Here is a 15,899-nt window from a genome sequence, read left to right on the forward strand (position 1 = left end):
ACTCTACTCATGCCCGCAATGCTACATGACGACTGGAGAAGCGTATCATAGAATCATAGAAGGTTAGGATTGTAAGAGACCTCAGGAGGTCATCTAGTCCAACCCCCTGCTCAAGGCAGGACCAACCCGAACTAAATCATCCCAGCCAGGGCTTTGTCAAGCCAGGCCTTAAAAACGTCTAAGGATGGAGATTCCAGCATCTTCTTATGTAACCCATTCCAGTGCTTCGCCACCCTCCTAGTGAAAAAGTTTTTCCTTATATCCAGCTGAAACCTCCCCCACTGCAACTTGAGACCATTACTCCTTGTTCTGTCATCTGCTACCACTGAGAACAACCGAGCTCCATCCTCTTTGGAACCCCCCTTCAGGTAGTTGAAGGTTGCTCTCAAATCCCCTCGCACTCTTCTCTTCTGCACACTAAACAAACCCAGTTCCCTCAGCTTCTCCTCATAAGTCATGTGTTCCAGCCCTCTAATCATTTTTGTTGCCCTCCACTTGGACTCTTTCCAATTTTTCCACATCCTTCTTGTAGTGGGATGCCCAAAACTGGACACAGTACTCCAGATGAGGCATCACTAATGTTGAATAGAGGGGAATTATCACATCCCTCGATCAGCTGGCAGTGCCCCTACTTATACAGCCCAAAATGCCATTAGCCTTCTTGGCAACAAGGACACACTGTTGACTCATATCCAGCTTCTTGTCCACTGTAACCCCTAGGTCCTTTTCTACAGAACTGCTGCCTAGCCATTCGGTCCCTAATCTGTAGCAGTGGATGAGATTCTTCCGTCCTAATTGCAGGACTCTGCACTTGTCCTTGTTGAACCTCATCAGATTTCTTTTGGGCCAATCCTCTAATTTGTCTCAGTCCCTCTGTATCCTATCCCTACCCTCCAGCATATCTATCACTCCTCTAAGTTTAGTGTCATCTGCAAGCTTGCTGAGGATGCAGTCCACACCATCCTCCAGATCATTAATGAAGATATTGAACAAAACTGACCCCTGGGGCACTCCACTTGATTGCAGCTGCCAACTGGACATGGAGCCATTGATCACTACCCGTTGAGCCCGAAGATGTAGCTAGCTTTCTATCCACCTTATAGTCCATTCATCCAGCCCATACTACTTTACCTTGCTGGCAAAAATACTATGGGAGATCGTATCAAAAGCTTTGCTAAAGTCAAGGAATAACACGTCCAGTATATTCCCCTCATTCACAGAGCCAGTTATCTCATTATAGAAGGTAATTAGGTTAGTCAGGCATGACTTGCCCTTGGTGAATCCATGCTAACTGTTCCTGATCACTTTCCTCTCCTCCAAGTCCTTCAGAATTGATTCCTTGAGGACCTGCTCCATGATTTTTCCACGGACTGAGGTGAGGCTGACTGGCCTGTAGTTCCCTATATCCTCCTCCTTCCTTTTTTAAAGATGAGCACTACATTAGCAGTTTTCCAGTTATCCAGGATCTCCCCCAATCGCCATGAGTTTTCAGAGAGATCCGCCAACTCCTTTAGCACCCTCGGATGCAGCGCATCCAGCCCCATGGACTTGTGCTCATCCATCTTTTCTAAATAATCCTAAACCACTTCTTTCTCCACAGAGGGCCAGTCACCTCCTCCCCATGTCATGTTTCCTAGTGCAGTAGCTAACCTTGTTTGTGAAGATGGGCAAAAAAAGCATCGAGTATATTAACTTTTTCCACACCTCTGTCACTAAGTTGCCTCCCTCATTCAGTAAGGGGCCCACCTTTCTTGACTTTCTTCTTGTTGCTAACATACCTGAAGAAACCCTTCTTGTTACTCTTAACATCTCTTGCTAGAGGCAACTCCCAAGTGTGATTTGGTCTTCCTGATTTCACTTCTGCATGCCTGAGCAATCTTTTTATACTCCTCCTTGGTTGTTTGTCCAATCTTCCACTTCTTGTTAGCTTCTTTTTTGTGTTTAAGATCAGGAAGAATTTCACTGTTAAGCCAAACTGGTCACCTGCCATATTTGCTATTCTTTCTATACATCGGGATGGTTTGTTCCTGCAACCTCATTAAGGATTCTTTAAAACATAGCCAGCTCTCCTGGACTCCTTTCTCTCTCATGTTATTCTCCCAGGAGATCCTGCCCATCAGTTCTCTGAGGGAGTCAAAGTCTGCTTTTCTGAAGTCCAGGGTCCGTATTCTGCTGCTCTTCTTTCTTCCTTGTGTCAGGATCCTGAACTCGACCATCTCATGGTCACTGCCTCCCAGGTTCCCATCCACTTTTGCTTCCCCTACTAATTCTTCCCTGTTTGTTAGCAGCAGGTCAAGAAAAAGCTTTGCCCCTGATTGGTTCCTCCAGCACTTGCACCAGGAAATTGTCCCTAAACTTCCCCAAAACTTCCTGGATTGTCTGTGCACCGCTGTATTGCTCTCCCAGCAGATATCAGGGTGATTGAAGTCCCCCATGAGAACCAGGGCCTGTGATCTAGTAACTTCCGTTAGTTGACGGAAGAAAGCCTTGTCCACTCATCCCCCTGGTCTGGTGGTCCAAAGCAGACTCCCACCATGACATCACTCTTGTTGCTTACCCTTCTAAACTTAATCCAGAGACTCTCGGGTTTTTTCTGCAGTTTCATACTGAAGCTCTGAGCAGTCATACTGCTCTCTTACATACAATGTAACTCCCCAGCCTGTCCTTTCTGAACAGTTTATATCCATCCATGACAGTACTGCAGTCATGTGAGTTATCCCACCAAGTCTCTGTTATTCCAATAACAACATAATTCCTTGACTGTGCCAGGACTTCCAGTTCTTCTTGCTTGTTTCTTAGGCTTCTTTCATTAGTGTATAGGCACTTAAGATAACTCGCTGATCATCATGCTTTCTCAGTATGAGGCAGGAGTCCTCCCCTCTTGCGCTCTCCTCCTTGTGCTTCCTCTCAGTATCCCGCTTCCCCACCTACCTCAGGGCTTTGGTCTCCTTCTCTCGGTGAACCTAGTTTAAAGCCATCCTCACTAGGTTAGCCAGCCTCATTGCAAAGATGCTCTTCCCTCTCTTCGTTAGGTGGAGCCCATCTCTGCCTAACACTCCTGCTTCTTGGAACACCATGCCATGGTCAAAGAATCCAAAACCTTCTCTTCGACACCACCTGCATAGCTATTCATTGACTTCCATGATTCAGCGGTCTCTACTCGGGCCTTTTCCTTCCACATGGAGGATGGATGAGAACACCACTTGCACCTCAAACTCCTTTATCCTTCCAGAGCCACATCAGTGATCCGCTCAAGGTCATTCTTGGCAGTATTATTGGTGCCCACATGGAGAAGCAGGAAGGGGTAGCAATCTGAGGGCTTGAGAGTCTCGGCAGTGTCTCTGTCACATCCATCACATCCCGAATCCTAGCTCCTGGCAGGCAGCACACTGAGGAGGGAGTCCCCAACCACCACCACCTGCCTCCTTCTCTTGGGAGCGGTGGTCATGGAACCCCCATCCCTAGGAGAGTGCATCTCATGGCTTCCAATCGGTGGAGTCTCCTTCTGCTCCCTTCCATCAGATGTATCATCTCGTCCACTCTCCACGTTGCTTACCTGTATCTGCATTGCTGGTACATGGATGCGCCTCTTTTTTCTTCTGGAGGGCACATGCTGCCAGTTTTCCTCACCGTCCTTCTGTCCCCGCTGCGCAGCCTGCTCTGATTCTTTGGAATGTTGTGCCCATAAAAGCATGTCCTGACATCTGTCCAGGAAATCTTCATTTTCTCTTATGCAGTGCAGGGTCGATACTTGTTTCTCCAGATCTTGAACCTTTTCTTCCTATAGGGAGACCAGCTTGCACTTTATACAGACAAAGTCACTTCTGTTCTGTAGAAGAAAGACAAATATGGTACATCCTGTGCTTTGTTCCAGGTGGTCCCTGAGTGGGCCTGACTGTTATAAAAAGGCAGTCAGCTGTGAACCAGCTGAGTGGCGAACAGCAGAAAAGCTAACAGAGGGAGCTTGACTGGGAGTTCACCTGGGGAGAGCCCACTGAGGCTTTCATCTTTCAGGCTTCTCTGAGTAGTTACTGCAACAGCTGAGGAAGCTCTTAGAAGGAAAGTAATATGGATGGTTAGTGATCCTGTTGTGACCTGCACGGGATGGGCCATGTTTGTCTTTCTCCCCTTTTCCTGTCCTCATGCTGGCTTGGGTGGTACTGCACCTGACCGTACATTGTCAGCCCCCCCCCACCCAATCCTCCCACAACTAATGCCTCCTTACCCACCCAAAGGTATGCAATTAACAAGCATTAACTGTGATTAATTGACAGCCCTACTTATCATATAACAGTAAATGTATATCAGATGTTATGTATGTTTCTATTGCTGTTTGTACTGTGTCAGTGTATTTTTAGAAGTCATTTAGCTAAATTAAATTATTTTCATTCCTCCTAATGCATTATTGATGTGGCAGGGGATTCATTATCTGACTTAATAGTAGAGTACACTTCTCTTATGGATTTTTGTGAATTCATAGTCAATAAGAGCATTATAAAAGCTTATGTAGAATAGAATTATTCCCATTTTACAGAGGGGGGACTGAGGCACAGGATGACTACATGACTTGCCCAAGGTCATACAGGAAGTCTGTGGTAGGACAGGACGTTAAACCCGTATCTCACTAGTCCTAGACTAATGTCCCAATCCCAGGACTATACTTGCTCTCAAAAACTCATTGATTTCTCTTTGGCAGTTCTTTCTCTTATAAACTACAAAACAAATCCAATTTAGCAAAGACAAACTCAAGTGAAAAATTTGTTTATAAGTTACAAGACTATATGCTGCAAAATCAATAGGGATAATTTATTATAAGCAGTGTTGATATTGATAAAAACAAACTATCCAAGACACTTAAACCCATTAATTGTAAAGATGTTTTGTGTCTGACACCTCGTATTTAAGATGGTGACTTAACACCAAATGAATTTTAGTTTGTTATGTATCTTCTCTTATAAAAGGAGACTATAATTTTATTGAATTATTATTATTTTTTATTAATTATGCCTAAAGGCTCTACTTTAGATTGAGACCCCATGGTGCATATAAAAGACAGTCCCAAAGAGCTTTCATTCTAAATAGACAGGGCACACAGTGTGAGGGGGAAAAGGTATGTGGAAGGAAGAGATTTGCATAGGATCGCCCAGTACATCAGTAGCTAGCTGGGAATAGAACCCAGCTGTCCTGAATTGCAGTCCAATGTCTTTTCCACTACACAATGCTGCTTCTGTAATGTTTAATTCCCCCTCCCCAATATTTTGAACTTTATTACTTCGAACATGGACAGCATTACAGGAATAACTGCTGTTTATAGGATTTTGTTCATCTTATTGAAGAACTACTTTTGCATCTGAATTAGGGTTGGTGAACTATTCAAATCTGTACCTGGTCCATACCATTTTAAAAAAATTACTGACCGCTTCTGAGGATCATCGGAGTAGTTTAGGAAACCATTGTCTGATATCGTTGTTGTTTATGCAGTGTTGTTGTAGCCATGTTGATCCCAGGATATTAGAGAGACAAGGTGGGTGAGGTGTAATACCTCACCCACCTTGTCTTTCTGATATCATTATGGTTAGCATGTTGATTGATTAGACTAATAAAAAGCTATTTCCTACTTTGGCTAACAAGGTCAGTGTGCTATAGAAAAAGCCTACTTCATTGAATTTTCTCTTGTAAAATATTCCATGTTGCCTGTTTATAGATTTTGAAGTGATTTTTCTCCTGTCTATAGTTACACTAAATATCTTGGTTATTCATGATTGTATTTTTGTAAAGATGAATGTTACAAAAAAATTCTGTAGAATTGTAATGAGATCACAAACATAGTGTTTAATGTGATTGTTGAAGAAACATGTTGTAGGGGAAAAAAAGAAAAGCTTATGATTTCTACATTGAGGAGGAGCTATTTATTCTTATATTTCCCAGAGCAAATTTGATTTCCATTGTGATGAGGGAGGAGAGTGGAGGAGAGAAGTAAAAAAAAAAATTCAGCTCAGTGACTATGCCAGTCTCCTGCTGTAGATTTGCCTTAATCTTAAGTCACATGATGTTTTAGGCAAGGTGGACAGTGTTGCTGTGAAACGCTTCTTTTTATCAGAAAGGTTTTAGAAGTGATCTGCAGATACTGAAGTCCAAACTAATCAACTGAAAGAAAAATTGCCTTTTTTGACTGGACATTTTATGCTGGTAACATGTAAGTACAGCACTTCAGAAGATGTTGATAGTGAAAAGGATCCTATTATTTTACTGTCTCTGTAGGTAAAATCAAGTGCATTTAGCACAGTTATATTAACACACACAGTGCTGCTTAAGAACACAATCCGTTTATCGTAGGATTAGCATTGTGCATAATTATGTAAATAGAGTTATTTCTATTACAGATTACAAGTGGATCAAGAATTTGTAGCAAAATTCGTAGATAATTTTTTTTCTTGGCTTTTACATTATTCTTTTCCCTCTTAAACATTACTTTAGAAAATGTGTTCTATATATTGCTCACTTCTACTACTGAATGATTTGTTTGATTCAGAACACAGTAAGTCCATATAATACCTATCCAGTGCTATTTTCATTTAAGTACTACCATTTATTTAAGTAGTGACTTCAAGTTACTAAGACAGACCTTTTATTAGGTTTAAAAGATCATCTTTTGATCAATAGTCTTTTAAACACAATAATATAATGTGAAGTTTTCTTTTGGTTATGGGGTAAAGTTTATCTGGATTAATTAAACTTTTCTTTGTTATTGCAAAAAGTGATTTTTGTATTTAATATGGTTAACTAATTTGTTTTGTTTCAAATAAAAACACTTATCTTTACAGCAAAATTCCACAGACATTATATTGAATTACTGTGCATTGAAACCACCCATGTAATCTTTATGTAAACTGAATATTTAGATGTATTTGTTTTTTTTCGGAATTCTAGAATCCAAATTCTGGTAAACTGATAAAATCACAATTCGTTAGAAAAGCATAAATATTTTTCTTATTGAAAAGAATTTTTCATTATTACTTTTTATATTTCAAAGAACGCCTATTAATGCAAACATGTGTAACATATAATTTTAATAGCACAAAACTACTAGTAGTTAAAATAGCATTTTAATTATTTTATTTGAAAAGGTTTATTTATATTTTAAAATTTGATAAAAATAAATCTTTGTTTTATCAAGCTTTCAACATCTTATCAAATAACTTAATTGCTGATATTTTGGGAAGATAAATGATTCTGTCATTTTTTTTTTCCTGTGTTGCAGAATACAGTCGTTTTGAAGCTAAAATACATGACTTACGGGAGCAGATGATGAACAGTAGCATTAGCTCAGGATCAGGATCTCTGCGGACCAGCCAGAAGAGGTCCCTATATGTCAGGTAAGGATTTTCCTTCCCAAATTTCACACATGTGCCTTTAAGCTTAAATACTTTTGCTTCTGAATTTGTGTGCATTCAAGTGTTCCATTTATTCATTAAACTGTACAAAATGCAGATGTACAAAGACTTCAGTGAGATTTGATTTGCAGAAAATGAAATACACCTGCAAAAAAAATGTAACCATATACATCAAGCAAATGTGTTATACTTGGCAAAACTATGATAGTCTTCACCTTCTCAGCTACCTTTTAGGAGGGGGGGAAAAAGGTGTAATTTCCCTATTTACCTTACATATTGAGAATATTTTGAAAATACTGTTTTCCTTATGATATGTGAATAAAAACTCATTCAGAATCAGTTTTCATGTAACATTGTTCCTTCAGCCTGATTCAATTATATCTTAAGTTTATATATTAGTGGTTTCACAGTTTGTTGTATCATAATAATTTCCATAGCAGTCAGGAGAAGAAGCCAATGCACTGAAGGTAGTAAGCTATTTTACAAGATATTTTACTAATATCTTCAGTAAATTTGTATACATGGAACAGGAAGCACAAAAAATGCAAAAAGAAAATGGAACCATGAAAAGAGTTTCAAATTATTAGGAAATGTGTGGGTTTTTTGCTGAAATGCAGATTCTTAATATGCAACTGAACTGTCATAGCAGCTTATCATACTCTGACATGCAAATTATAGAATTTGGTTACAAAAGCATGCACTAAAAACAAATCAGACTTTATTTGACCTGTTCATTTTGTAAGGGGTGATATATCAATATTAGACTAGTACAGCAAATTTCTGCTTGCCCAGGGCAATTTTACTTTAAACAGGTGAATAAAATGTAACCAGTTTTTCATTATCATCAATAATGATTGTGAAGTGTAGGCAAGTACATTTTGTGTTTGTACTGGCAAAATTTCATGAGTCTTTTGCAAGGCTTAACTATTACAACATTAGATAATTAAGACTAATTGACAAAACCTTAGTGTTATTCTGACTGCTGCTTTTCTGTTTTCTGGTATTGTATCCACCAGTGGCTCAGTCCTTCCTTCTGTCTAGTTCATCCTTTCCAATTCTTCACTAAATGGTTCTCTCTTTATGCAGTCAGACTTTGTTGAGAAAATAGTTCTTTTAGAGCAGTGGTTCTTAACCAGGCATCCACGTACTCCTGGGGTTATGCAGAGGTCTTCCAGGAGGTACATCAACTCATCTAGATAGTTGCCTAGTTTTACAAGAGGCTACATAAAAAGCACTAGCGAAGTCAGTACAAACTAAAATTTCATACAATGATTTGTTATGCTGCTCCATATAATATACACTGAAATGTAAGTATAATATTTATATTCAATTCATTTATTTGATAGCTGTATGGTAAAAATGAGTAAGTAAGGAATTTTTCTGAAATGATGTGCTGTGACACTTTTGTATTTTATGTCTGATTTTGTAAGCAAGTACTTTTTTAAGCTGAGTTAAAACTTGGGGTGTACACAAGACAAATCAGATTCCTGAAGGGTTACAGTAATCTGGAAAGGTTGAGAGCCACTGTGTTAGAGGATATGTTAAATTTGTTTATAAAATTCAGGCTTTAAATGTAAAACTGGATGGAGCTAGACAAAATTGTAAGACTACTGAGCAGACCTGAATTAACAGACAAGGTAGGGTTTGGGATGAAGAATGAGGTTTTCTAAATCTTTGGTTCCAAAACAGCTGTGTCCCTAAATTGTCTCAGAAAAGGTACCTTAATTAAAGAAAATATTACACAAGTCCAAATTCACTACCACCAATTGTTTTGACTCTTGACTTGGATTTATAAGTTCAGAATAATAAAGAAATATGTAACTGAAAATTCCAAGATATATTTTACTTCCACCATGTTTGAGAAAATAAATACTCTTTCTCAGGCTTTGGAGCAGCATGAGAGCCCGTTCACAGCAATAGTGCAATGTATGCTCTGTTAGTCTTTGATGGGGGAAAAATCTTTGATGACTCCATGCAGTCTTGGGCCTATCAACCCTTCCAGATTTCATATCTCTGCTTCAGCAGTGCTGCAGATGAAGCCTTTGTAGAGTACATCTTCATGGTACCCAGGAAATGCAGACCTTCTGCAAGGACTCCTACCACCCATCTTTCCTTTCCCACCGTCTTGCAGCAGAACCACACTTTGTTTACCATGTGTTCAAAACCCATGTATATTTATAGGTTGCTAGATATTAAGGCCATATAGGACTTTCCTAAATTAATTACTGTTTGAACTAAAGGATGTATTTAGAGAAACATCCTGTCTTGACTTTCCAGTTATAAGAAGTTCACTATTTCCCTTTGTAAATTGTTTAAATGGTTAATTTATCCTCTCTCAAAAATCTGCAAGTTACTTCTACTCTGAATTTGTCTAGGTTCAACTTCCAGACATTGGATCCTATTATACCTTTGTCAGATAGGCTGAAGAACCTCTCATTCTAAAGTTTCTTTTCCCCATGTGTAGATACTTATAGATCTGTTCAAGTCTGAATCAAATCATCCCTCAACCTTCTCTTCATTAAACTAAACAGACTGAGCTCCTCTCGTCTTTCACAGCAGGACATGTTTTCCAATACTTCATTCTCATGGCTCTCCAATTTATCAACATCAGTTTTGAATTGTGGACACTGGAACTGGATACAGTATTCCAGTAGCAGTCACACAAGTGCCAAACACAGAGGTAGTATAACCTCTCCCTACTTCTACTTCAGATTCCCCTGTTTAAACATCCAAGGATCAACTTTATACCAGTATAACTGCATCCACACTAAAATCTGTAACAATACAACTATGAAATAGTTACACTAATAGAAACACTATGTAGATCTTGCCTTAGTTCAGTAGAATGTGACAATATTTACCAAAAAAAAAATTAAAAGAATTAGTGGAAATTGATGGATAGCAAAACATAAGGAATAGGTATCCAAGAATCTCCTGCTTTTAATTACTGTGACACCTGTAAGTTTGTGTTATTGAGACTGTGGGTACCGTAAAAATGTGATTATGATAAACATATAGTGAGAAAAAGATGAAGGGGAAGAAAAAACAGATAACTATAAACAAGAGAAAATAATTATGAGGATGAAATATATGTATACATGAGCAAGATGGAATATGGATTGAATAGACTTATAGTGGGAACAGTAATAGTAGAATATTTTTCACCAATGAGAAGTGCTACTTTTAATTATATATTTAATTACACATTTGCAAGAAACAAGACCAGATATGGAATTTGGGTCATTTTCCCTCATATATTTATAATTGTATGTTTTCTAGATTTGCTATATTTCTTTGGCCTTATATGCCAATCTGTTATTTTAATATATGTAGTTGGCATCTGCTTCTGTAGGATTAACTTTTTTGCAATTAGACTAGCCCTAAACTGAAAATGAATCTTATTCTTTGTTCATATTAGTACAGAATTTAAACTTTCATGGATTAAGGTCCTAAATTCTAAGAACAAGTCTGTACTGAAGAACGTGGTTATCCTTCTAATATATTTTCCCCTTGAATAAATATACATATAGGTATTTCCATAAGCTATGTGTCTCATTGAATTTAATATTCAACCTTCATCATACAGCTAAGCCCAGTAAATTCTAAATAGTTTTCTTTTGCTGGGTTAGCTGTAGCCTGATTTAGAATAAAACCTACTTATGTTCATACACATACATTCTTCTGGGTTTTGTCATTTATGCTGTGCCTCAAATCTCTGTCATACACTTATTTATATAATTTACATTTAACTGATGCATGTAGTTATTTGTAAATGATTGAAGCGGAGCTTTTAGTGTTGGCTATTAGTTCTAGAAGAGACATTTGTCCATGATATTGACTAGAACTGGATGGAGAACACTAATTCCATTTCACAGAGAATTTCAAGTTCTCCAAATTTAGTTTAGTTCCAAGTCAGAATAAAAACAAAAAATTTGAAATTCTCCTTAAACAGAATTCTTGTTCTCCTCCCAGCTCTACTGCACGCCGTAGAGTATAATCTGCCTGGTTGGGCTACTCCAGCCATTAAAAGTCGAGTTGGCGCTGGGCTGACAGGTTCCTTACCTGGTTCCGCACCGCTCCTCTGATGCAGCGACATGCACCTGTGGCCCCTACACAGAGGTGTGGCTGGGGGGGCTCTGCCTCAGCACTGGTTCCACAGCTCCCTTTGACCGTGGCCAGCAGGAGCTGCGGGGGCGGCACTTGCAAGCGGTGGCAGCGCACAGAGCCATCTGGCCATGCTTCTGCCTAGGAGCCAGAGGGACGTGTCGCCATTTACAGGGAGCCCTCTGAGGTAAGTGCTGTCCGGAGCCTGCACCCCAATCCCCAGCCCTGAGCCCCCTCGCACACTCAAACTCCCTCCTGGAGCCTGCACCCCCTCCTGTGCCCCAACCCTCTGCCACAGCGCTGAGCCCCCTACCGCACCCAAACTCCCTCCTGGAGCCCTGCACCCCTGCCACACTCCAGCCTCTTGCCCCAGCTCAGAACCTCCTCCCACACTCCAAACCCCTCAGCCCAGAGCCACTTCTGCACCCCAAACCCCTCATCTCCAGAGCCCAGACTTCCAGAAGGAGCCCTCACCTCCCCACAGGCACCCAACTCTTTTCCCAGCCCAGAACCCTGTACCCCTCATTTCTGGCCTCATCCTGGAGCCCACACCCAAAGCCCATACCCCCTCCCACACAACAATCCCCTGCCTCAGTCCAGAGCCGCCTCCCACACTCTGAACCCCTCGGCCCCATCCCAGAGCCCCCTCCTGCACCCCAAACACCTGAGCCCTGGCCCCACCCCAGAGCCCACACCCCCAGCCAGAGCTCTCAGCCCCTCCTGAACCCCAGCCCAGAGCCCCCTCCCAAACCCTGAACCCCTCATTTCTGGCCCCACTCTGGAACCCACACCCCAAGCTGGAGCCCTCACCCCCTCAAACAACCCAACCTCCTGCCTCAGCCTGGTGAAAATGAGCAAGTGACAGAGGGTGGGGAGATGGAGTGAGCAGGCCACCTCAGAGTTGGGGAGCCTGGGAGCCAGGCAGGCTGAGGAGTTACGAGCCTGGAAGCGTGGGTTCCCCTGCTGCCTGAGGAGCTGGGCAAGTCAACTAGAAAGAAGCCAGGTATGTTTCCAATGGAACTCTGCCTGGCTTCCAGCAAAATTTAGCCAAAATTGACATGATCTCAAAGAACATTTGAATTTCAACAAATAGCAAAAAATGTTGGAAAAAATGTGATGAAACAATTTCTTGTGTTGACCCATTCCAGGTTTGCCATTGGCCTATGTGTATGTTTTAACTAGTAGCAACTGCAACAGAGTTTTTTAATCTAATTCAAACTTTTCACTTTAGAAAAAGGCCACTAGTAATTTGTTCTTGAAGTTGATTGATCTAAATAATTCCCGTTTTATTGATTTTATTCAAAATAATTTCTTTCCATCAATTGTTCCATATTTCTGTGTCCTTACTAAAATGTGGATTGATGGCATGTTTCTTGGATTATGACCAGCAGAGCAATGTCATTAACAAGTTAAGTATGTTTTGATATTGACTGTAGAATTATTTTTAATAGTCTGCGTTTAATTCAGTTTAAATTCAGATGTATCTGCCCAACTGCTGATTAGCAAGAGAGATTGTTGAAGGATGGAGGCAGATAAGGCAGCTGCTGCTCTGATTGTTATATATTGTCAACAAAGTCTTCTATGTTGTGCTTTTAAATTTTAGAGGGCTACTGTGAGCTCTGGATGCATGTTCTCTGGTGTGGAGTTTTAAATGTAAATAAATACGTATGTGCCTCTGTTGATCCCTCTCACCCTGCCTAAGGCCAGATACAGAACCTAATATGATACAGTGACTAAGATTGAGTGATTAGTAATGTAGGAAGTACTAACTGGTGGATTATTTTCATCAGACTGTTGGAACATTTGTAATAACTGCAGTTTCTGAATTTAGTATTTCTGATATAAATTATTTAATTTACAATATTGTACTAACAGTGACGAAAAACCCAAGTTTGAGAGTGCTGTATTTACCTGTGGATCTGAGGCAGGAATAGACTCTCTCGTTTTTAAGGGCAAGTCCAGGTTTGACCTATCAGTAAAACACCATTACTTGCTGCTTAGAATCTTGAGATGGTGCCTAAACATTACAGTGATTGCTGGGTGAGGAACTTTTCCATCCCCACATTGTACCAGACTGAAAAGGAGTACGCTAAACTTTGAAAGAAATTGTAATTTCTGTTTTCAGATATAAAATAAAGGAATGAAATTACTTAATGGAAAACTCGACAGAATTTAAAGTTGTATATAAAATTTTAAAAATGTATAAAGCTATTAAACTCTAAAAGTGTCATGACCAGGACATGGGCAGTCTGATCTAGTGGTCAGAACAGGAGTTAGGCTTGGTCAGATACTAGGAGGTCAGAATCCAAGGCAAGCCAGAAGGCAAAACCATGAGTCAGGTGTCAGGAGGCAGGCAAGGTCAGGTTACCAGGAAATCAGTAACATGGTGCAGGAACAGGAGCAGGTGTTTCAGGAGAAGCAGTCAGATCCCAGTTGCATGGATTTATATAGAAACTGTGGACCAACGAGGACCCCAGCATTCTGCCAATCAGATTCCAAGACAAGAGTCTTCTGTTGGAGTTCAGCTTCTGTTTTGGCAACAGTTAGCAGATTGGAACTTACTAGCTTCTAAGAGCCACGTGGACCTGACTTCAAGACCCACAGTCTCTGACAAAAAGATAATTGAGAGTTTACAAAAAGGCTAATCATTTGTAATAATTTCCAATGGTGATGAATTCGATTTTTAAGTAGTTAAGACAAATAGCAAGCTAACAAAAAACCCAAATCTACTCCTTGGATCACTGAAAGATTGTACCTTTCCTAAATAGGCTGTCAGTAACGTAAAATATTTGTGAGAGAAAAGAAATAATTTAAGGTGGGAAACAGATTGCATTTGGGTGAAAATGTAACAGGACTTGTTTACATGGTGCTTTATGCTACACTAAAGGGGAATGTATTCTAGCACAGACTAGTGTGCTGCACACTGACTGGCCCATGTGGACCCTGTAGTTGGACACTTAAAGCTCCCTAGTTCACGTTGATGTAGTTCTATGTTAAACAGTACTACATTAATGTATGCTGGGGAACTTTTAATCCAGGCATGCAGGGCCCAAATAGGCCAGTTAGAGTGCAGCAAGCTCTAGTGCACATTAGAATTTTCACTTCCCTAGTGTGGACCAATGCACTATGTAGATAAGCCCTTAATTATACAGCTCCCAAAATATGATCAGTAGCAATATTGACAAACAGTTGTTAGAAGGACAATACACACATTAATTTGCACATCTAACATTCTGGCTGTTCACATGGCACATTCAAATACACTCAGTTACTGTCTTCAGTACATTGTTACATGCACCTGTTTCGATCTATGTGTTTTGAGAGGAGAGAGATATCCTATATACTTCTCAAAAACTGTTTTCATTAGCTCCATGCTTCCATCTGAGCTCCATCTTTTCACCCTCTTGCTCCACCGAGGAAGTGTATAAAGTATGGAGTGAAAAATTTGGGACTGAATTACAGTCTTATCATCAAGTCACTGATAACTTTCAAGAATATTAAGTTGTCAGCGATAATGCTGCAAATGTCATCTGTTCGTGTTGTGTCTCTACTTTCACTCCAGCCCTCAAAATCATCAGACCTATGCAATCTGTGGTATTTAAATGCAGGAACTTTGCCACTACATTGTAAGCCCAGAGTTAGCAGAATTCAAGTTAGCAGACCCTGCGTTTGCTAACCAAGGACTTGACTGTCTACACTCATTTGTAAGATTAAGATTTTGTCATGGTTATTTTTAGTGAAAGTCTCTCCTCGCTCTGAAAGTGCTTGAAATGGCTGTGTAGCAGAGCTCCAATCTTGTCCCCCTGGTTCATGCTAGCCTCAGTGGCTCACTATGACTCTCCATGTAGCCCTTCTCTCTCTAGGGCCAGAGTTACAGTCTACTGAGCCCTTTTCATCATAGGCCAGCAAGGAGGTTGGTGAGAGAATTCCCACAGTCTCTGTTGTCCTTAGGGCTTATTTCAGAACAGTTTAGCCTTCTGTCCTGACAGGGGCCTGTCTTCCCTTCCCAGGAGGTGTTTCTGTAGTGGCAGGTTGAGGTGGGGGGACCTGGACCCACCCTCTACTCCGGGTTCCGGACCAGGGACCTTAATGGTAGCAGCTGTTGGCAACCGACCTTTCACTGCCAAAGTTGCTACATTTCTCTGGGCCACTTCCTCACAGCTCTCCTGCTCTTCCCTTTTCCCCTTACCTTAGGGCTCCCTTACCAATGACTTGAAGGTATCTTCATTAACTAGCCCTTCAGCTGCACTTTCTCTCCTCTGGCTCTCCCTAGCCTGACTGGAGTGAGCCCTTTTATAGTATCAAAAGGGCTTTAATTAAAGTCATGTGCTCACATTACCTCAATGGCCTCACCTGACTCTTTGCAGGTTAATTGGAGTCAGGTATTCTCATTAGTCTGGA

General features: G+C 40.6%; 1 protein-coding gene across 29 annotated transcripts in view; it reads left to right on the top strand.

Annotated features, from left to right (window-relative positions):
* The window catches only part of DLG1 (discs large MAGUK scaffold protein 1), a 443,566-nt gene that overhangs the window by 349,149 nt on the left and 78,518 nt on the right, over positions 1-15,899 (top strand). For all 29 annotated transcript variants that reach the window (XM_050963879.1, XM_050963878.1, XM_050963880.1 and 26 more), the window contains one exon: positions 7,262-7,376. In XM_050963879.1, the coding sequence (XP_050819836.1) occupies positions 7,262-7,376 (115 nt within the window). The remainder of the gene's footprint in view (positions 1-7,261; positions 7,377-15,899) is intronic.

The sequence above is a fragment of the Gopherus flavomarginatus genome, chromosome 8, assembly GCF_025201925.1.
Source record: "Gopherus flavomarginatus isolate rGopFla2 chromosome 8, rGopFla2.mat.asm, whole genome shotgun sequence".
NCBI lineage: Eukaryota > Metazoa > Chordata > Testudines > Testudinidae > Gopherus > Gopherus flavomarginatus.